Source organism: Corvus kubaryi, unplaced genomic scaffold (genome assembly GCF_017639235.1).
Source record: "Corvus kubaryi isolate FWS band 111438036 unplaced genomic scaffold, C.kubaryi_AGA036_p1.0 136, whole genome shotgun sequence".
In the NCBI taxonomy this organism is placed as follows: domain Eukaryota; kingdom Metazoa; phylum Chordata; class Aves; order Passeriformes; family Corvidae; genus Corvus; species Corvus kubaryi.
Genome location: NW_024580670.1, coordinates 3,955,768 through 3,978,763, shown reverse-complemented (window position 1 = coordinate 3,978,763; position 22,996 = coordinate 3,955,768). Strand labels below are relative to the sequence as shown.

The 22,996-nt window shown below is 41.4% G+C and overlaps 1 protein-coding gene across 7 annotated transcripts; it reads right to left on the bottom strand.

Annotated features, from left to right (window-relative positions):
- Positions 1 to 3,740: 3,740 nt before the first annotated feature.
- EIF4E3 (eukaryotic translation initiation factor 4E family member 3) lies at positions 3,741 to 21,174 on the bottom strand. Of its 7 annotated transcripts, XM_042014029.1 has the most exons (9): positions 21,089 to 21,160; positions 13,184 to 13,264; positions 12,414 to 12,486; positions 12,291 to 12,332; positions 10,402 to 10,496; positions 8,319 to 8,379; positions 7,016 to 7,082; positions 5,822 to 5,977; positions 3,741 to 5,304 (listed from the first exon to the last, which is right to left on the bottom strand). In XM_042014029.1, the coding sequence occupies exons 5-9, from the start codon at positions 10,425 to 10,427 to the stop codon at positions 5,273 to 5,275; spliced, it is 342 nt and encodes a 113-aa protein (XP_041869963.1). In that variant the 5' UTR covers positions 10,428 to 10,496; positions 12,291 to 12,332; positions 12,414 to 12,486; positions 13,184 to 13,264; positions 21,089 to 21,160; the 3' UTR covers positions 3,741 to 5,272. The 7 variants fall into 7 exon arrangements, with proteins under 7 accessions (XP_041869963.1, XP_041869935.1, XP_041869988.1 ...); XM_042014001.1 differs by lacking the exons at positions 12,291 to 12,332; positions 13,184 to 13,264 and adding an exon at positions 20,803 to 20,841 and having other exon boundaries at positions 21,089 to 21,174; XM_042014054.1 differs by lacking the exon at positions 12,291 to 12,332.
- Positions 21,175 to 22,996: the final 1,822 nt, after the last annotated feature.

Here is a 22,996-nt window from a genome sequence, read left to right as displayed (position 1 = left end):
GTGACAGCTGCAGCAGGGAGGCAGGGCTGCCAGGATGGGTGCTTCCCTGGTGGGGGGCCACAGAATACGATTACCCAGGGAGGGCACATCATGGCACAGGATTACATGCACTATCCATCACTTGCTGACTGTGTTGTTTTCTCTTTGCACACTTGTATGGAAATGTAACTACAAAACATTCCTCTGAGCTGTTCACTGATGTGCAAATATAGCTTTAAATGACTTCGCTAGGAAAGAATCCTCACTATTTTATACAAATTGTCTTGCGTGTTTATTACACAGAATCAGGATCCAAAAAGAAGGGGATCCATCCCATGCCTGTTCATAGCTCTGTTACACATTATGAGCTGAACATACTCCAGGCCCCCTCACATGATGAATGATACCTACTTTGCTCTTCACTTCCAGCCTGCTCCCATGTGCTTATTTATTTATGGAGCCTCAGCGCGCTGATGGATACTCTCCTAGTTCCTCCACGAGACAGAGCACATCACAGGCACTGGGCTTGCAATGGGCAGTTTGGAGAGGGAGGGTAAAACCTGAAACTGCTCCTGGCCTCACCACTGTGCAGGGACACGCCAGGACTGCTCCAGAAGTGCTGCACTTCCCACTGACACTGTTATCAACAGCTGGGAGTTTCCCCACCACATTTAAAGCCCCTTTTCCTGCCCCTTGACTAGGAGCAGAGCACCAAGCTGGACTCAAGAGCCATGCAGGTGCATGGATGCCCACCCGCCCACTCCAGGAATGCTGTGCCTGGGAGGTACCCATGGGATGTCTCCCTGCTGTATTTAGCTTGGCTGGCTCAACCAGCCCATTCCACTGTCTGCAGAGCCTCAGGGAGAGTGGAGGAAAACAATGTACTGCCCAGCCAAGCAAAACACGGGGAGGTCAAAAGCTACTGCACGGCTTCTTGGAGATGACACACACCCGAGGCAGGTCCACTTATCTCCTGGCACGGGAGCATCCTGCAGAGCCCTGCACTAACACCACAGCTCCCAACCCCAGCTCCTGCCCCGGGCTCCTGCACACACCACTTCCCTCCCAGGGATGAGATTTTGTAGCCTGGGTGGGAGGAAGGTGCTGGGGTGGGTAGTCCCGGTGCAAAGCGCAGCCCCCATTTCCCTGTCGTGTGGTACATACGGCTTCAGAAATAATCCACTGTTCATTACCTTGTCAAATTAAGAAATTCAGAGCTGTCAAAGTGTAGCAAAGATTGGAGGTGGCTTTTATAGCAAACTGTGGAATCTCCCACTGTTTGTCTAATCTAATTTCCTCATCCTCATTGTCCTAAGAGAATCATTACAAGACAGGGAGAAGTAGAGAGATGAAGACAGGAACAATTTCCAACTGAAGGCACCTCCCCCTTCCGTGTGTGTGTGCAGAGGAGAGGGTTTATATAAGCTGTGTGGGATCAATAATTTTCCTCTCTCAGGTTTATGTTTTAAGACAACTCTTAGATTTCATCCCCTCTGGTTAATCTGCCATAGGAAGAATATAAAAATATTCTTTTGTCTGGTGGCAAACACTCCTGTCCTCCAGCACTGGCTTTTAAGAAGGCAGTGCCAGAGAGAGCAACATGTGGCACATCTCAATCCCCTTCAGTTGAGATAAGCCCTAGAGGAACCAGCTGCTGTGGCAGCAGAGGGTGAACAAGCTGTCCAACAACAGCAGCAAACCCAAATAAATTAATAGTCAACACCGTCTCTGCTGGGGAATGAAAGGTTAAAACCATGCCAGCAACTGGTTGGGGACAGGCTTTTGAGGCAAAGCTGCCGTTCCTTGCCTGCTAATTGTTATGTTTTCCAAAGATTTCATCAACTAAGTTGTGTTCAACAAACTGCTATTTAATTACTGGAGTAAAATCCTGTTAATTAGCCAGCCCCAGAAGACAGCCCTTCATCCCTGTTAAGTGAAATTCCCAACTAATCCCTCTAGCAGCCATTGTGTTGCAGCCTGGAGAGCCCCAGAGAGCTATTAGTGATGCCAACAAAGGTGGGGGGAGCATCAGAACTTGGCCCCCACCTGCTGCCAGCGGTTGTCTTCAGCCCTGGGAAGCTGCAGACCAGCACAAGTGTTGCACTCAGAAGTAAAAAAACTGTTCATTCCTCTTACCAATCCACAGCTCTCCCTCCCGGCTCCAGTTGCCCAGGTGGCTTCAACCACAGCCTGGCCAGCATCTCCTCTTCCCCTGTGCTCCCATCGCATCCCTGGGCTGCATCTCTTTCCTTCCTCTGTACAATCCACGCCCGTGCCCACGCAAGAGGCCAGCAGTGCCCTCTCAGCCGGCTCCACACCACCCTCCACCTATCACCACGAAGTATCCAAGCTTTCCCCAGGAGGATACTGTGAGCACTTTTACAAGGTGCAACAAACAGTTCTAAACACAACCAGAACTCTCCTCTTAGCTCTCATCTCACCTGGCTTCCCAGGTGCATCAAGGATATGAAGTTTCCACAAAATTCACAAAACAGCCTGGATAAAAGAGACAAAGGCTCCAGCTATGGAAAAAGCTTCATCCTTTCTGGAGAGTGCCCGAGGGCACCATTCCAGTGTGGGAGGGATCAGCCAGGGCTGGTTCCCACCCCAAGAGGGAATCAGGTTTCTTTCATTCAGCTAGTGTGGCGTTTCTCTGCAGTCTGTCACCATGGAAGTTAAATGTTTTAATTTGACATTGAAATGCCAGCAGAAATTAATTTTGATAGGAAGTTGTAGGCACTTCTCTGATATCCATTTAAACAGTTTGGAAGATTTTGAAGTACTAGGGGGCTCATTTAATCAAGTTCAATAAAGCAAATCTCCAGGTGAAAATAATGAATATTTAAAAGAGTTTAAAAATTAACTGTTCAACATCATTTGGTATAAATACATCCCTAAAGATGTAGGGATGAAAGGACAGTTCAAAAAATCTACTAAATCTTAAAATCAATGGTTGCAAAATTCCAATACACAATTTGTCATGTTCCTGTGAACTTGCACTACCCGGTTTGATTCAAGCCCAGTCTTGGATTGTGGCATAAGATACACTGAATTTTAGTTGAGAAGATATCCTTCAACCCTTATTCTAAGTAACAATAACTACCATCAGAATTAAGCCATATGGAAAAAAATGAAATCCCTGATTTTATAGACTAGGAACTTAGGAGAGTGAAAAATTTACAATTTGCAATATGGACCTTGATAGTCAGCATGTAGCTACCCTACCCTACAGCTAGAATAATGTCTCTCAAGTCTTTACCCAACATTGAAGCAGAGAGGTCTTTAACATTAAAGAGGCACACAAGACAACAACATAAAAATATTTGCCTTCAGTTGGATGAATAAAGTAATACCTTAAACTAGCAAGTTCCAGTGACATCAACCAGATCAGCCCCTTCTGCCAGCAGCTCCAACTCTACCAGAATCAACATCCATCCTGAAAACAAACCTGGGGAGAAATAAGAGGCTGTGGCTTGTTTCCAAAAGTAAAAGGAAGCAGAGGGAGAGGCGCATGATTAATTCTCCATTAGTATTCCACTTACATTTCCTCCAAAGACGGAAATATTTCAAGTGAGAAATCTTGCTCATCAAGCAGTTGAAAACATTTCTCCTCACTGTATTCTAACCCTCACTTCTCTGAAGTCACTTTTCCCCTCCATCACACAGGCCTGGAGGCTGTCCAGGTACATCCCACCTGCAAGTATCCACTGGTACTTCACACTTCTTCACTGAAAAAAAATTTAGTCTAAGAACAAAACAGAGAGCTTTTAAGAGAGTAAGTTTTAATGTAAAATACACAGGTTTGAAAAAGTAGGACCAGTAACATTTCATCCCAGAAAGCAATTACAGAAGCAAGACACTTGGATTTTAGAAAATGTATTTAATTAATAATGCTCATTAACTACACAGTTTTAATCCATAAATACAAGTTAAAGTTGTAAGTACAAGATAAAGTTGTAAAAAAAAAAAAAATCTCAAATGTGTGATACTTGTTTTTAAATTTATTTGATCTTTATGGCTGCTTCTGAATATACTAAAGATGTGGAAATCAGTGCAAGTTGAAGAGCTGCCAGACAAAAACCTCTAAAGGATGCAGGAGTGCTCAGCAGAGGGTATGTTCATCTCCACCTTGCAGCTTCTTGTAAGAGGAACTACATCAATCTTTGGTAGTATATTAAAACACCTCAAATAGTTAATATAGACAAACATTTAAAGGTTAACACTGTTTCTATTTCTATTCAAGCTGCAACACAAATTTATTTTCTGTATTCTTTGTTTATTTTAGAAAGAATACTTAGGAAGTTTTGAGGGTTTGAAACTACAGACGATGGGATCTCTTCCTTTGCACTGAAGCCAGCAGCAATTCTGACACTGACCTAGTGGGTGCAGATATGGGTCTGACGTACTTAAGGAAGTGGAAGGGATGGATCCAGTTTGTACAATTCATTAGAAGTTATTCATGACATTTTTTCATGAATGTACAGAAAGGTACCACAAGAAAGCATACAATATAAAACCATAAACACCCCATCACCCTTAAATAAGAGGGGGGAGTTTGCAGGGTATTCTACTGAGAAATTTCTGATTCTAACCTGAACAAGGGCTCTTCTGAAATCAATACAATTAAAAGACATTAACATCATCCTACACAGGGTTAGTCCCAATATAAGTGTGTTTTCTTTAATTGCTCACTTAAGGTACCCTTTTCTGTTTACATTTACAGTATGTGCTGTTGTCAGTGCAAGACCAGATTACACTAAACGTTAAAATAAATGCAGTGCAATTTCTTTCTCTCTTGGGACAAAACCAGTGAGTATATTTTAACATGATAGGAATGTTTCAAAGTGGAAATTGAAAACACATTTCCCCAAGCCAGGATTCCTCTATGTACAGCACATCTTGGAAAAGCAGCATAGCATCTCTGAGCATGTTTGCTTTTCATCAAGTACAGCAGAGAAGAAAAGAAGGTCTACTGTCTTAATGAAATGGGAACAAATATAATCAGGTTGAAAAAACAAGTGGCCAAAATATTTTTTAAAAAAACAACAAAGAATTAAAAACACCAACTCAACATGAAGTAATGAATCATGTATTTAGGGGTCAAGGCAACTGTTTGGGTTTTTTTTCATTTTCAGTAGCAATAGGCCAGTTTGAAATGTCAGAAACTCAAAAGGGCCAATCCCATGTAGCAGTTCTGCAGGACTTCCACCATCCTCCTTCTTGTCCAGACCAGCTCAAAACACCAAATAACAACAAATGATCTTGGCATACAATGCACTCAATGCTTTCCATGTCAGCCTTCAAAAGCATGATGCTCTCTGTGGACTAGGGAAAAGAGAAGGAAAAAAAAAGGAATAGCAGAACATGTAAACTCTGTTAAGGAGTTGAAAAGATTAAAAAAAGAGAAGATAAAAATGTATAAATCAGTCAAGGGAGAACACAATGTGCCAACAAGGGATCTTTCAGAATACACTATTCTGATAATACATTTATAGGGAGCCTAAAATATGAGATCTCTTAAAATCCTGATTGTAAATGGTTCCTCTAAATGAATGCTTAAATTGGACAGCATGTAGCTTTAAGAGTTATCAACAGATTTGTTTCATTTGTTTTGTGAATCAGGCCTATTAAACATGAAACAAAACAGATTCTACAATGCAATTAAAAATATCTTTTGAATGATAGCTAACTTCTACATTGAAGGGACATAATTTTAGTGCAATGACAGATGCTACGTTCCTAAGTAATTAATGATAAATCAGGCAGGATATTCCCATAGAAATACTCTACCAGCATCTTGTTTTTCTAAGGAAGGTGGAAATTAACAGTACAAAATACTTACATTTATAAAAGACTGCTTTAAAAGATGTGTGTGGGAGAAGTTCATGAATCTTTTCTAAAACTTTTGCTTCATTTGCTGAAGAGGAATTCATGTTCCAGACTTGCACAACATCTTCATGGTCACGAACACTGACACTAACCCCTATTACTTCATCATCTGCATAGAAGGGGAAGAACCATTAAGGAATACTTTGAAAGTGAGACATGTCTAATTTGCTACTTATGTATTATGAAACCGTGCCCAAAAGCTGGAAAAAAATGAAGATGTGAAAAAAAGAGCAATCTCCAGTGAGGAAAATACCAATGTTCAAACCAAACAAAGTAGTTACCAGAAAGAAACTGTTTTTAGAAGCTATTGGAAATATTACTTCATGGTGCTTTTTATGAAGTGCCATAGGATTATTCATCTTTGCTATTAGCACTCTTAGACTTGATTAGAAGGGAATCACAAGACTCCCTCCAGTAAGGTCAGCAATATGAACTACTAAAGATAATTTACACCTACAGTGATGTCTACAAGCAGAAATGGGAGGATGAAAGTGAAACAACTAAAACCCCAGGAACAGTAATTGGTGGAGATCAGGCACCAGATTTTCCAGACTTTGTTCTCTTTTTCCTTTACATTTTGTCAAGGCAGCAACAGAAAAAAAAGAAAACAAAATTAATGAAATTAATAAAGCCCAAGTCAGGCTGCTGCTGCTGCCAGTGCTGGTAACTCGGTGCTAGGCTGAAGAAGCCCTTTTTGGTGTGAAGTTCTCAGGATTCAGCTTTGTGGAGAGCTCAGAGGCTATGCCACAGCTGGGGGCAGTGGCTGCCTCCAGCTGTGAGCTCCATGGCACAGTGGCTCTGTGCATCCCAAGGAAAGGGTCACTAACAGTACACAAAGGTGGTGTCACAAGCACATGGCCAAGGAGCCTCTTTGGACAGCAGAATATCACATATTTGCTTAAAATGACCCCAAGACAACCCTATCAGTGTATAAAGGGTCTGAGAGACACCATTTGAAAAGTTAATTGCTGAACTGCTCTGTGAACTTGCAAAATGCCATTCTTTTTTATGGAACGATACCCAGTGAAAGACAATTCCTAACAGGATATTCACTGTCACTGTAACAGCCACTCTAATCAGATATTCATGTGTAGAGATGAAGCAAATATGGTGAAAAGAAATTATGAAGAAATGTCTTAATCATTACCTGCTGCACAACAATCTATAAACTGCTCTCCAATAGCTGCTAGCAGTAGCTCTTTCCAAACTGCAGCCTAAGGAGGCAGAAAAAAAGTTACATTTGCATTATTATTTTTTAATTTAAAAGTCAGGTTTGCTAGGTCAGTTTTGAGTGTCTTCTCTTTCTGAGGTTGTCTAGACAAAAAAGAGTATTTATTGTAAGTGCATGCTGTGTTATATAATTCATTGTTGGGTCTGTACAAGATGGTTCATCTTAGCCAAGGAGAAGCTGTGCCCACATGTGATGAAGAATGAAGCCAAAAAAACGAGAAACAGGCATAAAGGTGTTATTTATGCTATTTACAAGGCACTGAAAGCTGACTGAAGTTCACCTTCAAGCAAACCTTTCAGAAGTGACTGAGGCCATGTGGTGCGTAGTTTGAGAGATCAAAAGTACCTTCATATCAAAAAGGGGCTGTCATTCAGCCTCTGAAAAACAAGGCCTCTGGGGTCCCTAAATTCACTGCCCAGTAATTCAGGCTCTCCAAACCACTTGTCACTTCTGACAATCTTCACACCTTGGATTATAAGAGGAAAAAGACAATTCCAATTTCAGTCTTTTGTGACCACTTGGGACTGCAGGGGAGGAAAGCTGCAACTTACATACAAGGGAAAAGCCCACAGGCAAAATTCAATTAACTTTTGGCTGAAATTTTGAGTACCATCTTTCAGCATTTAATGCCTTCTGCAAGGCTGTCACATTTTTCTGACACTTCACTTTTTCTGTTTAAAGGCCTGATCCAGAGCACACTTACACACATAAACACCATATGTGAAGAGGTCAAATCTCCTTTCTGTGGCAGTTCACAGAAGTTACTCACATGAATTTGATTAGGGAGGCAAAGAGAAACACACTTATTTCATTAGAGCTCAAAGATATGCCTGAATAGACTTCATCTTTCACACTTTTAAATGAAAAAATATATAATTTAGCATAGATTATCAGGAAAAGGTCTATTTTTCTTTGTATGCCTATAAGCAAACAGTCTCAAGAACAAAGGTGGTTATAAATTACCATGTTTCCAAATGGAAACACTGCAGCTTTCATTTGTTTTATAATACATTGCCAAATGTTATCTAAAGCAAGAGATACGGAATTATTGGAAAAGAAACTTCTCGTTGTCTTTAAAAGGTTATGGAAGTCAAAGTAGTGTTTGGTTGTTGTGTTGGGTGATGCAAGAAGTAAAAAGCTTTACAACAGCTTTATCAAATAGAGTTTGAAGAAACTCCTTTACTAAACAAGGTCTGAGTAAAGAGTCAATATAACATACCGTACTTTTTTTAGGGACCTTCATTTTCCATATACCTCCTTTGGCATTGCTTTCTTCTTCCCTGTTATGGGAAATAGATCAGTGAAAATAAACATTCAAATCCACATTTAGACAACCTTATGTTTGTGGTTTAATTTTCCCAGAAAAATCCCATCTGAAATGCAATTACTAACTCCAGGGAGTATGACTCTGACTTCTGACATCAGAGATAATTCTTTCATTGTTCATACGAAGTGTATCTCTCAACACCTAATCTCTTTCCTAAGTTTTGTGTGTTGGAAAATACTTATATTTTCCCTGACTACAGACCGTCTTTGAAGTGGCTGCACACTGTATGGGAACAAGCCACAAAACAATTTTACATTTTACTATGGTAACCTTTAATTTTGGAAAACCTCTGGGATATTTTCACAGAAGCAGCTTATTACTCTTCCGCTTATTCAATTTAGTAAAAGAACATGAGCACACTTCATGTCAGTTCTGCAACAGCTAGAAATTAATTGCCCTTATTAAAAAGAGACTTGAGCTGCCCAGGGTCAGGGCAGACATAACCATTAAACTGCCTTGTAATGACAAAGGCACAATGCACTAACCTGCGAGCTTCTCAAGTTTATTCTGTCACAATTCTTTTTCTAAGACTTTAAATTAGGGCTTCTAGTTTCCTGTTAAAACTCTGTAAAGGCAAAATTAAATAACCTAAAAATTCGTCTTTGGAATATCTAAACTCAGGATAACACCTATAGAGATTCCTCAGGATCAATGGTCTCCCACTAATCCTGACAGACGATGGGGAAAAGAGGGGGAAACTTTGGGAGGACATCTTCAAAATCTGCATCCTCAACTCTTACTTCAGGATTTGTCTTTCTTTCTAAAAGAAAAAAAAATATAAAATGCTGAAATTGGCCAGTATACTGTAATGGTAATATCAGAAAAGCTTCTTGGCAGTAATTATTGAAAGGTTAGCAAATTACTGATGATGAGATCAATCTCTTGCAATCCCTTTCCTAAAATGCAAAATTACTTTGATAGGCTTAAAAAAAGTGTTTAATTTTCAGAAACAATCTTTGCATTTTACACCTCTAATAATCACTTAACACATGAAAACTAAAAATAGGAAAAACAAAACCAAAAAATCAAAACCCCAAATGCTCTCATTCATCCCTACAAAGATATTAAGACCTGCACACAATGGCCCAGTTGATTTATACAGACAACAATGTTTTTTCATACCCACTTTAGCTATCCTGACCAGTCACAGTATTTTCAGAAAAGTAACATGACCTTCAGATGCATTCACTTTAGAAATTTACATCTCCAGTAGATTAGGGCAGAAATCTCCTGTAGTAAGTCACCACAAAGTTAGACAACTACGATTCAGTTAAAGAACCCTAATGCAATCACAATCTATGCAAATGATGCCAAAAAGATCAAAACTCTTCAGAAAGTGCTGGGGTTCTCTGAGATGTGACAGAACTGCAACAGGAAGAAGAGATGCCAAGTTTGATTTCTGAAAGGAAAACATCAATTATTTATACTTTATTCCATTACTATTCTACGATCAAGTAGGAATTTGCTGCAATGAATCACCTCATAATGTCTTAAATTACTTTTAATCCAAGGTGCATGGGCATGTGTAGGCATGTGAAGCATGTACTTCACCTGTACTTTTGCACAGGCGAAAAAGGGTTAAGGACCATCAGTTGTTTGCATCATTATTTCACCAGCTTCAGTGGAAGGAAATAATGTGCAAGCTAAAAAAATTCAAATAGAAGTAACTTATTCTGTGTACTCCTGAACTGAAATTCAGAGTCATATTCTAATTTCTTAGCTCCTATTTCATAATCTATTTTCGTACATTTACATCCAGAGGTGGACAATGATTTTGCAGTCTGTGTTTTTAATAAAGACTCTTTGGTACAAGTCACTTTTAAACTGAACAAGAACCTCAGGGTATTTCTTTCATAGGTCTTTTGAGTCCAGGTGTTCGCAGCCAACAGAAACAAGACACTCCTGTCCCACACCTTTCTCCCCTTCAGGTTATTCGCTGCCCATTCCCAGAAATGACTGATGACAACATACGTACCAAAGCGGGCGCCTTTCTCCCCGCATTAAATGGTAGCTACATTTCAGAGGCAAATTTGTCACAGGAGCAATGTTGTTGTAGACACTCCAGAAATCCTTGAAAAGGAAAAATATTAGTTGCATTAACACAAGAGAGTGTTTCATGCAGATTTATTTCCTTGCTCATTTTCTCTGAAACAATTAAGCTTCCTTCTCCTGGAGAACTGGCACCTTCTACGTTATAATAGAATGCTCTGAAAAGAACTTCTTACAAGTTCATTTCTACTTTTATTTTTTTTACATGCCAATCATGCATAAGTGAAGGTGGAAAAAAGGGAAGCAGTTGAAATGCAGATTATCCTTTTGAATACAAAGGGAAAAAATCATCAAAACTAGAGTCACACTGAGTATGTCAGAACAAACCAATACATAAAACTTCCTTAGCATATTAAAAAAATGTATATCAAATATCCACCTTGCTTCACTTAAGACTAGCCTAAGCTTCATTATGATTATCCTGAGTTACAAAAACACCACAAACAATAATTCTGGTGAACTAAATGTCTAACCAGCAACCCAACTAGTTCATCTGAGTGAAAGGGTTCAACCAGATGCAAAAAACCTGAGATGCACATGTCAATACAGGAGCTGGGGAGAAATTCAAAGATCCAAGTTACCAGGAACCATTGGATGACTTCCCAGTGTTTCTGCTGGTAAAAGCAGAAGCTGTCATGCAGGTTTGGGGTGGATAAAAAGGCACCCAAAAGCAGTAGTGAGCAACAGGGAGAGATGACTGAAAAGATCCCAATCTCTTCTCTCTTTATGCAACAGTTGGGAACAGAAAAGATTTTTAAAGACTTAAGATGCATCAACATGTGGTGATGCAATATTAATCATTAGTGCAACTCATGAAGTATTATCTAGACAAAATATTTAAGTATTATCTAATACATTAAGTATTATCCAATACTTCATCACTAGCACAACTTTAGAAACAAGGATTGCAACATTATGTGATAAAATGTTGTGGCCCTTGGCAACTCTGCCTAACAGCTATTACCTTTACCCAGCCACAAGAAGAAATGGAAGACTACTAAAAATATAAAAACTTGGCATGAAACACCCATTTCAACTATGATCTTACTCTTAACTGGTTGTGTGATCAAACCCTAAAGCTACTTGCAGAAGAAGGAGCAGAGGTACACTGGTAGATGGCTGTGGAAACATTTGAGAGCTCTTCTTGTCCTGAGCTAGGGACTTAGTTTGGAAGGTTTTGGGTTTGGAAATCTCATGCAAAGTAACAAGTTGTGAAGACCTTCATGAGAAAGCCTTATTTAAAATTTCAGTAGATTGCTACAGCTGTGCTTCTCAAAGAGAAGGGTCTGGCATTACCCTAAAATTCCAGATTTAGTGAACTAGTCAGATTAACTCTAAGGTGAGACAAATACCAATTTGCTACACTTCATGCTAACTGGGGTGTTAAAAAAGAAATACAATTTTACTTGCAAGAGATGCCCTCTACTAGGCAATGGCAGATGACACAGACATGCAGAATTTCTCATTGCTGCAAGTATCACACGGTTTAAGAGTACTTTAATTCAGTTTGCTAGAATCTTTTTTTAGATACATACTCAAGGAGAGAAACCCCACAAAAAAACTCCAAAAAACAAACACATGCTGCAATTTTTAGTCTTTGCGTAATTAATTTCTGTATTAAAAAAAGGAGAAAAGGATGGAAAAATACTTAAAATACATCAAATATAATAATTCAATATACTAGTGGAAACTCAGGAAGGCTTAAGAATTCAGCATGCCCAATCCAATATGCCTCCTCCTTTTCTTGTCCGGAAAGCCAAATGAAATTCAAACACTGACTCAGTAATACAAACACACAACACCAGTAATACTCACGTTTCACACCTCAGGTAAGCAAAGCCACAGGTGTGACTCATCCTAGGAAGAAAAACGAAACTTAAGGTGTGAAGTTACATTAGTAACATGTGGCAGCTCCTGTAGCAGAGCCAGACGCCTTACCTGCACTGTTTGTACTGTATAAATCTTCTTCAAATTTAATGCACATTCAGCTGCTGTTGTACCACGAAGTGACCTTGAAAACAAAGCTCAGATTAGTTAAAATATTTATTTTGTCAAGGAGGAAGGGAAGGGAGATGAAGAGGGAATGTGAAACGCGAGTGTGAAGTTGAAATGTTCACATGTCGAAGGGGAAGTCCAACTCCAAATTATCACGAATCATTTAAAGATAGGAGTTCAAGCTCTGTTATACTTGCAAATAAATTAACATTTGCCAGGTAATTTGTAAAATTAAACAGAATGATTAGGAGTTTTAGCCAAGCAGCACAGTGCTGCTCTCAGAGCTACTTACACACCCTCAGAGCCCTGCTGTTCACAGGTGAGGTGCTACAACAAGCGGACGGCATAATGCTACGCCAGAATTATTTTAAATTGCATTTAATACACCGCAGCCCCCGTTTTTAGCGTTTTAAGACGCTCCCGGTGCTTCACACTTTGAAAAGAAAGCTCATCTGCAGTTTGTGCCGCCCAGCCTCGCCGGGCCCTCATCGCCGGGCCGCTAGGTGGCGCAGGCGCACAGCCGGCGGTGAGGCGGGCATGGCGGGGCGCGCGCGGCGGCAGCTGCCCTCAGCCCCGCACCGCCCTCAGCAGGCCGGCCACACCCGCCACGAGCTCCTCGCTACCCCCGAGGGATGGGACACGCACATGGCCTGAGGAGAAACACAAGTCCCACAGGGCGGCTCTGCCGCCATGTGCTATGTCACCCAACATACCCAGGGAACCGCCATGGCTCCAGGCAGTTCTTCCACCACCGGCGCTGACGCCTTCACTGATGCATCTACCACCAGCACGCCCTATAAAGCCAAGAGATCCTTGGGTTGGTCTCACTGCCAGACACTCTGGTACACCAGGTGTGGTTCAGCTTCTGTAGCTCACTCATACTGGCCATCACCAGCTCCCACCCGTGGCTGCTTCTCTGCTCAAGGGCCTCCAGGGGAAGCCATCAGAGGAGTGGTGGAGGTCACTTGTCTGTCCAGCCTGGAGGAGACTGAGGGGAGACATCATTGCAGTCTACAAGTTCCTCATGAGGGGAAGTGAAGGGGCAGGCACTGAACTCTGTGGTGACCACTGACAAGGACCCAAGGGAATGGCTGGAGCTATGTCAGGTTTAGGGTTGGGTATCAGGAAAAGGTTCTTTCCCCAGAGGATGGTCAGGCACTAAACAGGCTCCCCAGGGAATGGTCACAGTCCCATGGCTGCCAGAGCTCCAGAAGCACTTGGAGAATGCCCTCAAGCACAGGGCATGACCCTTGGGGATGGTCCTGTGCAGGGCCAGGAGTTGGACTTGATGATCCTCGTGGGTCCCTTCCAATTCAGGATATTCTGTGATTCTTTAGGTGCACACACAGCACCAGCTGCATCCCATCATCTGAAAGGTCTTTTCCAACCTAAATGGTTCTATTTATAATCTTTTTCATGACTCTTCAGTGCATGAGACATGGGACGGTGCATCCACATCCCCAGACATCCCTGCGTTCCTGTCACTGCGCTAACAGTACATCGTAACACCCACCCTACAATTCCCAGCACACAATCCCACAGGCACAATTTTGGGGGAATGAGGTCAAAATTGCTAAGGCACATTCAATTTCTTAGAACTGGAAACTTTTTTTTTTTTGCCTTCAGAAGCTGAAGTAGGATTTCTAAAGAAAAACGAAGATCAAAGACAAAAGCAACCTCCCATTGTGTCTCAGAAGAGGAAACAAAAATGTGTAAAATTACTAAATCTGGAAACAGACGCAAGAGAGCAGGTTTAAGGAAACAGAAGAAAACGCAGCTGTTGCTCGGGTATCAGCTGAAGAAAGGATAAAAGCAAACCAGATCTCAGCATCCCTCCCTGATACATCTGATCAGCATGAAATACATCCAGGGAAACACTGAAGTTACTCTCAGTTGTTACAGATATAATTGAAGCTCTGGGCAAACCCTAGATAATCATGTAAAGGAAGAAATTTAATATGCAAAACTACTGAAACAGCATCACATGTTCAAAAGTCTAATAATAGCTCTAAGGTTTTTTCAAGGCTCCTATTAAAATAAGCTGCCTTAAAACTACATACAAAACCAGCAGAAAAATACCTCCCAACTTTTTCAGTATAAAACAGGCAAACTAACATCTACTTTACTATTTGCCTGTTAATTACCAGACCTGAGAGCACATTACAATGGTGGAACTGGCAGGAAACAAACAAAAAAACCCAAGAAATCACCGTGGCACAGCTTGTAATACAGTGGCTCATGAGCTATGAGAAGTCCCATAAAAAAATGGTAACTTGAAACAAAAAATATCTGTCATCAATGTGATAAAAGGAATTATCATAGTAAGGTTTGGGGGTCTGGGGTTTTGTGTGTGTATGTTTGGGCCTTTTTTACTTACACTTTACATTCAGCATTAAAGAGCAAAAAGAGAAAGTCACAGAATTTAACAGAAACAGAGCCAGTCACGTTGCTTTTGAAGGCACAAAAAAAGGTAATCAGTTAAAACAGACTTTAAAACTTATCAAGTGATTTAACTATTTCTTAGTAGAGAGTTTTTTAGTTAGTTAGAGTTTTTTTCTTGCTGACCAAACTAGCACCTCTCTACTAACACTTTGTTCCACGTAGAAAAGAACACAGACAGGCAAAACCCGAGGTAAATTTTGCCTCTTGTTGCCTCACCCCACTGCCCAAGAAATTACTTCTCTTCTGCACTATTTCTGCCACTGGTGGCTTAGCAGTCACCAAGGCATCTGGCATTACATATGTTGTACAACATATATTATCATCACTCAATATCCTCGTGCTGATACTGCCACTGTGTTGCTTTGATAGTAAGGTCTACTCAGATAAAAGATGAAAATGTATTGTCTAGCCATAGCCGTCACAGGTTACCTAGATCATCACGACAGCCATTTAGCAAATTTAATGCCATTTGAAAGAGCAGCTAAGACAGGTAGACAGAATATTCCACTCAGAGGTTACAAAATGGCCCGTTTTGATAGCTGCAAATAACATTTTCCAGAGAAACTGTGATAGCTGGCAGGGAGCACCAACCAACCAGCAAATTACCTATTTTAAAAGTTATGGTGAGTGACCATTTATTCCTAGTAACCTGCCTGGTAAGTGCTCCAGGCCCACCAGATTACAGTGTTATTTCAGCCTTTCACTCAGCTCTGGAAAGTGTCAGTCATTTATGGATATGAGCATGAACACTAAAATGTTTGTGTCTGAAAAACAAACAGTCAAAAAAACTGAAACTCTACTAAAAAAATGTAATTGAGAGAATTATGATGCATCAATTTAAAAGTTCAGGATAATTTGCTCTGGAATTTACACCTACACAAATTTGGTTTCATGCATGATTATAAGGCAGAGACAATATTTTAATCAGACAGACAGAAAAAAAAAGCCTTGAATTTCATGCAAAATTCCAGACTCCTGACAAATCTAAACTGTAGTGTTTCTGTGATAGTCACCCAGAAACTCAACAGCTCCACACAGATGACCACTCAGGACTTTTGTGCCTTGAAACTCACGAAATTGAGATTTTTGGGTTTTTTTGTTGAGTACACAGTTTAAGTGAAGTTTAAATTAAGTTAGCAGAAATGACAGATGATTTTCAAGTGAAGGAATCTGTAGAAATTCCTATTTCTGTAACTCTCCAGTAAAAACTTGCACTATAAGGAGTAGTTAGACGGTTGTGCATTTTAATAAAAACCTCAATACACGTGGTACTACATAACAAGACCCTGCAAATATTGACCCTCAAAATGAAGCCATTACAGGATTCTTCCCATTCAGTTAATTTTACTGCCATCAACAATAAATTAACCCAATATGCCCTACTGACCTGTCAGTTATTGTCACGGTGAACAATTCATTTCCAAGAACTCAGCAGGCCCTGCCAATCCTCATGAGCACAGTAACAGGAAGGAGCTGGATCATGGCACCAGCCTGGCACTGACAGATCCTCGGGGGATGGGAATAGTTGTTCTGTCACAACTTTACCTACAGTTGTGCATCTGGGTTTCCCATGGAGAGTCTGCACATAAAATATTCAATGGTTCTCCTGGTCTGCCTGTTTTCATGCCCTGTGATGCCACTGCATCTTCAGAACCTTTATAGGAGAAAATTTAGCGTGTTTTAGGACTAATTAAGTTGCCTAATCAGGCCAGACCCACTGTACAGCATCTCATAGTGAATCACACAGGAACATGGAAACAGGAATAATCTCCACAAAATGAATCCTAATACCAGCTTGCTTCACTACTCCTTCATTATTCCAGCATGAATAAAGAACAAAGGATACAAAGATAAATTCCATTGTTTTATCCATGAATAAACCTCCAGGTGGTTGTGCTTATGTTAATTTCTGATGCTGAACTGTAGCTTTTCTGTTTTTCTGCAAAGAATTAAGTATAGAAGTTGTTTCATATGTGCTCACACTGGCCTTTGTTTCCCAGTGGGAATCTCATCACAGCTTTAGCGGGAGCTTTAAAAGCTGCCAAGCAGTTTTGAAAATACCCCTGTAAGTGCTTAGGCACAACTGCTTTTGGTATAAATAAGCAAAATATTTACTTTCAAAGCATAAAGTCAAAAACATGCTGTGGCAACTAAATAAATCTGGTAATCCATTCTGAATACAAAGACTGATTTCAAGCCATCAATGCCTGTCAAAATGCACTTACTGGATTGAACATTCTTATAATATTAACCATCATTTTTCATTGTAAGCCACCTACTCATAAGCTGTAACAGATGAAATAGATGATCCTAGATAAATAAATTTTGCTATAGGGAAGAAGGGAAATTATTAAGTTTAGTTTCAAATATCTGATGTGTTCAGTTAGGAAGATTAACACATTCTTAAAATGGTTCAGTTATCAAAATATATCTACCAAGCTTTATATAGAACTCATCTATAACATACAGAGAGAAAAATCAGCACATAAGGATAATACCTTATGTAAGAATATTTTGTCTTTGCTGGAGTAGACAAATAACACTGCTTATTTGACAACGTTTATAAGCACATACTTCCCCTCACAAAGATACTGAAGAGTTAAACTATTCTTGCAAGAGAATTATCTAAAGGGCATTGTTCGAAATCAGGCAAGAAAACAGGGCAAGCAGGCCATGATCCTGCAAAGTGATGGAAACTCGGAGGAGACACAGCCAGGACAGCTGACCCCAACTGACCCAAGGGATATTCCAGACCATCTGACACTGTGCTCAGTATATAAAGTGGGGGGAAGAAGGAGGAAGAAGGGATGTTTGGAGTGATGGTGGTTGTCTTCCCAAGTCACCATCATGCAGGATGAGGCCGTGCTCTCCTGGAGGTGGCTGAACACCTGCCTGCCCATGGGAAGCAGTGAATTAATTCCTTGTTTTGCTTTCCCTGCATGTGCAGCTTTTGCTTTCCCTATTAAACTGTCATTATCTCAGCCCATGACTTTTCCAGCTTTTACCCTTCCGATTCTCTCCCCGATCCCGCTGGTGGGGGAGTGAACGAGCACCCATGTGGTGTTTGGGTTTTGCCGGGGCTTAAACCACAATGAGATGGCATTGTGTCACCCAGGCTAAGTGAGAGTTGGGATTTGCAAGGTTTACAAAGTAATGTATTAGCATGTACATGTACATCAAAAAGTATAATCATCTTCACAGCTTTGTATTTACACAAATATCACACCCAGATCCACAGCCCCAAATCCCGTTAAGGGATGGTTTCAAGTGCATAATGTGGCTTGTTATCCACGACATCCCAGTCCTTGATGGTGATGTCACTTGACTTTTCCTTTTGTGCAATCCCTGTGTTGAATGTGCTACACAATATAGTGACCAGAGTGGTAATGCTCATGTTTCATTTTTTATATTCAGTGATGTATATTGACACTTTGTTGTAAAAAGTTACTGAAAGACTACGCAATGTAGCAAAACCTAAGAGGGCAACCTTTCGTTTCAGAGCCAGGAGCCACTACAAGCAGAACAGGACTCTTATCAAGATAAACACAAGTGTAAAGTGCCACCAGCATGAATCAGCTTCCCAAGGTGGCACCAAATGCACCTGCAAGCCTTGCTGAAATTCCCCCTTCTCCCTAACATCACTGCAGGCAAAAATCCTACCAATGAGACATGTGGGTATGAACTTGGAAATCTGTAGAATGGACAAAATAAACAGCAGATGATCTAAACTCCTGTTTTCCAAACTTTTAGCACATGGCCTTGGAACATTTTAACAGTCAAAAAGGAAATCTCATTTGTCTTAAGAGGAAAACACCTGCGAGCTTCTCTGCACCTTCTTTGAAACTGCTGACCTGCGAGCATTTGAAGATCATAGATAGGATCTTATTTGTCAAACTGGTGAATAATGTTCTCCCAAAGCTTTCATCACACTCATTTTCCTAAGGCATTTACAGGGTAAGATAGCAGAGAGCACTATCAGATGGTTGCTATTTCAGACACGGATACCAAGAAAGGCTTAGCACTAACGGGAAACGCAGATGCCCCGTGACACGTGTGGGATGATGGCAATGAACCAGGACCTGGCCACAGGATGCCAGCCTCCAGATGTTCAGCCTGTGCCAAGGCATTCACAGAAACAAGTGCTGATGTAGATAAAAAAAGGCATTTACTTCTAAAGCAGTGTCCAGTGCTGCTATGATAAAAGCAAGGTCATGAACCCCAAGGGTAGCACATCACTAGTTGCTACCGAAAGTGCCACTTAGCTGATGGATATTTATTTTAACAGCGTGACTTAATGAAAAGATACGTTTTAGAGATCTTAAAATTGTATGTCATGGATCTCTCTCACAGTAATTTAATAGAAAAAGATAACTACATATCCATCTCAACATCTATTTATCCTTAAGCATCACTTCTTCCTGCTTTTCTCTGCAAGTACAGGGTAAAATGTAGCAGCGGTCAAAAATCAATACCATCTCCTGAGGAAACAGCACTGCTCCACACTAGGTGCTACTGAAGTAGGCTAAAAAAGCACCCACAGTTATCTGCTACGGAAAGTCCATCCGATACAAGCTTAAGCTTCCATCAAATCTCTGTGGATGTACCAATAAATGTCCCAGCCACTTCTGTGGGGCTCTGCAGAGAGACGCGAACCTCCACACACAGCAGTAAATTAAGATCATGGTTCCATCTCTTGTGTGCTTTTTAATGCCTTAAATGATTCTTGAGTGTATAAAACATGTCTTGTTTGCTGTCATTCTTGTTCCCTGTCATTATTCTATCTCTGTTGCTGGTAAACAAAATACACAGTTTTGTGTGTATATATGGTCCCACTTTTTTTGTTTTTGTATATATACAGTCTCGGCTTTATAAGTTAAGAAACAACAATACAAATTAAATGCATTTACATGTCATCTGAAAAGACAAAAAATAATCTATAGAATAACTGCATTTTAAGAGTCTAAAACATTGTGAATCAAGCCTTTAAAAAAAATGATAGGACTCAGGAACTCAAAATAGATTTTAGCTTCCAGTGCTGATTATAAAAAATATACATGCTTATCTCCACATGGCTTGTGTAAACAAACAGACCTGGTTGGTGACTTGATTAAACACCAGTTCAAATTTTTTTTTTTAAAAACTAAGCAAAAATACAACTCAGATCCTGAACCTGACCATAACTGCATCATGACTGGAAAAGGATTAATCAGAAATAATTGGTGGGTTTATTTATTAGATTTGATTTGCAGGACATGAGAATATTTGTGCGTTTTCAACAGCTGCTTGTAATTTCTCTGTCGCAAGTTGAAAAGCTACCAGAAAAATAACTAAAGAGGAGAATTTTACCAATAGCATGGGGCAGTATGTTCAGTGGCAGAAAGGCTGATAAACTTTCCCTCTGGAGTGGGGAGAGAGGAGAAATACACCCAAAAATTGAGAAAAGGAAGCTGTAGATTAAAAAACAAGATGCTAGAAAATACATGCTAGGAAAACAACATCAAATGCTGGTGAGAAACTTTCTTTTTCAGTTTTGGCTTTGGCACTTCTTCCCTATGCCTCACTGTGTGCACAACAGGGGTGAGGTCCCTTGACAGCCTCTTTCCACGGCATTAGAGGCTCAAACTCCAAGCACATGAAACGTAATATTAACCTGCACATAATCAAAAAATTTTAGCTAATCCTTCAAAACATAGCACTTTGGATTTTAAGAACTGATCACCTACGGGAGCCAAACCTGATATTAAAGAGTTGTAAGATCGGGCATGTCACAGTCAGTGGGACCGGATCCATCTGGGGCAGCAGGGATGCACAAACCACAGCAGCGAAGCACAACCTCTACCCGTCTATTCCCGGGGCTGGCGAGCGTCATCTCTAAATTTAGAGCTCAAACCTGCACCGACGGTGCCTGGACCCATGTGTGTCCGCTGAACTACAAAACAGAAAGCGTTTCCAAACCAGTTTCACTACGCGGCTCCGAGAACCGCTCCCGATTCCTTCGACGGGGACAGGCACCGGGACAGTCCCCCGCACCAGCACGTTCCCCATATGCAGCCCAGGATTAACTTCCCGCATCCAATCTGTTGGACGAGCGAACCGATCATCCCAGACATGCGCATCCCTTCCTAGACGGACGTGGGGGGTTTCCCCATCTCCCGCCGCCCCCCGGCCCCACTCACTTGTCCAGCCAGAAGGTCCATGGCGAGTGCAGCGGCAGCCCCGGCGCGGTCCGCTCGGGGGGGCTGAGCGCCATCTCCCCGGGCGGGCGGGGGGGGGCGAGGGGCGGGACGGGGCGCGGGGAGGGGACAAGGGACGCTGCGAGGAGGGACGCGGGAGGGGGTGAGCGGGACTCCGGCTTGGACAAGGGACAGGGGAGGGACGGAGAGACGGGGACAAGGTGCGACGGGAAGGACGGACAGACGGGCAAGGGGCAGGGTAGGGTGGTGACAGCGATAGACATGGCCGAGGGACCATTGGAGCGCATGGGTGGCTCCCCAAAGGGGCACAGGCGCTCGCACCATCCCGTCAGTGCCCTTCCTGCGGGGCATAGCTGAAGGGAATCGCTGATCTTCTTCCTTAGACCTTTACAACAGCCCAGGGCCACGAGGCGCTGGGGCACACAGCGTACCCGATGCCACCACCCTGCACGGCCCCGCTAATGGCAGCCCCTTCTTTGCACATACACAGGTCGCACCGCAGACCCAGCGTGTCTCTGGGGATGCCTTACTGAGCAAAATAACCTTCGTTCTCCGTTTGGCTTGGCAGTGCTGACCAAAACACTAAATCTCTCTAGAACTCCCACTTTGAGGACACAAAACCCTTGCATGTTCACGCACACTGCTGGCAGCCCTTCTCTGCACATACACAGGTCACACCGCAGACACAACGTGTCTTTGGGGCTGCCTTACAGAGCAAAATAACTTTTGTGCTCAGTTTGGCTTGGCAGTGCTGACCACACTAAATCTTTCTAAAAACCCAAGTTTTAAGACAGAACATTTTCTCCATTCACACAATGAAGGGGTGGCTACTGTGTAGACTGACCATGGATAGAGACAGTGCAACAATGAACCTTTCCAGACTTGGGGTATTATAATTTCTCTGTCTTCCCATCTTCTCTGCAGCTCATTTAATTTACATGTCTGGTTTTACAGGGAGATGTTCCTCACAATCCAACATGGACATGTGCAAAACCGCTTACATTATTTTTAGAATAGTATTTTTTAAATTAAGATTCTCCCCATTGGGACTGTGCACAGTAGTAAAGTTAAACACCCACATAAAGTGATAGCAGGATCAAAGACCATGAATCACATAGATTTCATTGCAAGCCCATTTAGTATGATGAATAATTTTATATATACTTCATCCTAAAAGAAAAATCTATAAAGACACACTCCTTTAAATAAATAAAAATCTAACAGTAAGAAAGGGCGGAGTTCACCCATAAAAAGTAGTCTGCACAGTGACAATCAAGAAACACAAAAAATTAATGATTATGTTGTACAGATGGAAAATGCAAACTGCTAGTCCAAATTAAATAAGATCTACAAACCAGTTGCACCATCTCTTGCAATTTAATTTATTCCTCTTTAAATAGAAAGGAAGATAATGACCATTTGGGAGAGCTTGGAATCTAAAAATTCATTGGTATGCCCACTCCAAGCATTTTCTCTCTATTTTAATGATGAGCCCACCAAAAATGTTAATCCTGAAAAATCCCTACAATAAATGGCTGTATCTAGGCACAGATTTTCTCAGAAGAGCTGGAGGAGAGAGGAGGAGGAGAGGAGAGTGCTGATTTCTTATGACCCTAAAGGATCACTTTTTGCCTCTGTGACTGCCGATGACACTCTCCACACCTAACCCATTTTTGGTGTCCTCTGCTGAGGCTGCCAACACAGTATTAAATTTTGGATGTGCAGCAGCATCACTCTGGAAATAAGGCCAAGCCCCCTAGACTGTACTACAGTAACTTTGAATCCAGCACCTGCCTCTGATGGAACCACACGCTTCAATGAAAACCTCCAGATTCCATTATGAGGGAGCTGCTCATCAGTTAAAACATTACAGCTCATGCTGAAAACAAA

Excerpts from the sequence above, each read along its gene's own strand:
- EIF4E3 (XM_042014001.1), bottom strand. The coding sequence starts at position 21,162 with ATGGCGCTCAGCCCCCCCGAGCGGACCGCGCCGGGGCTGCCGCTGCAC. Across the intron at positions 7,083-8,318 it reads AGGTCCCTAAAAAAAGTACG|GCTGCAGTTTGGAAAGAGCT; the intron begins GTATGTTATATT and ends CTGCCTCCTTAG. Across the intron at positions 5,305-5,821 it reads TAAAGCAGTCTTTTATAAAT|TCCACAGAGAGCATCATGCT; the intron begins GTAAGTATTTTG and ends TCTTTTCCCTAG.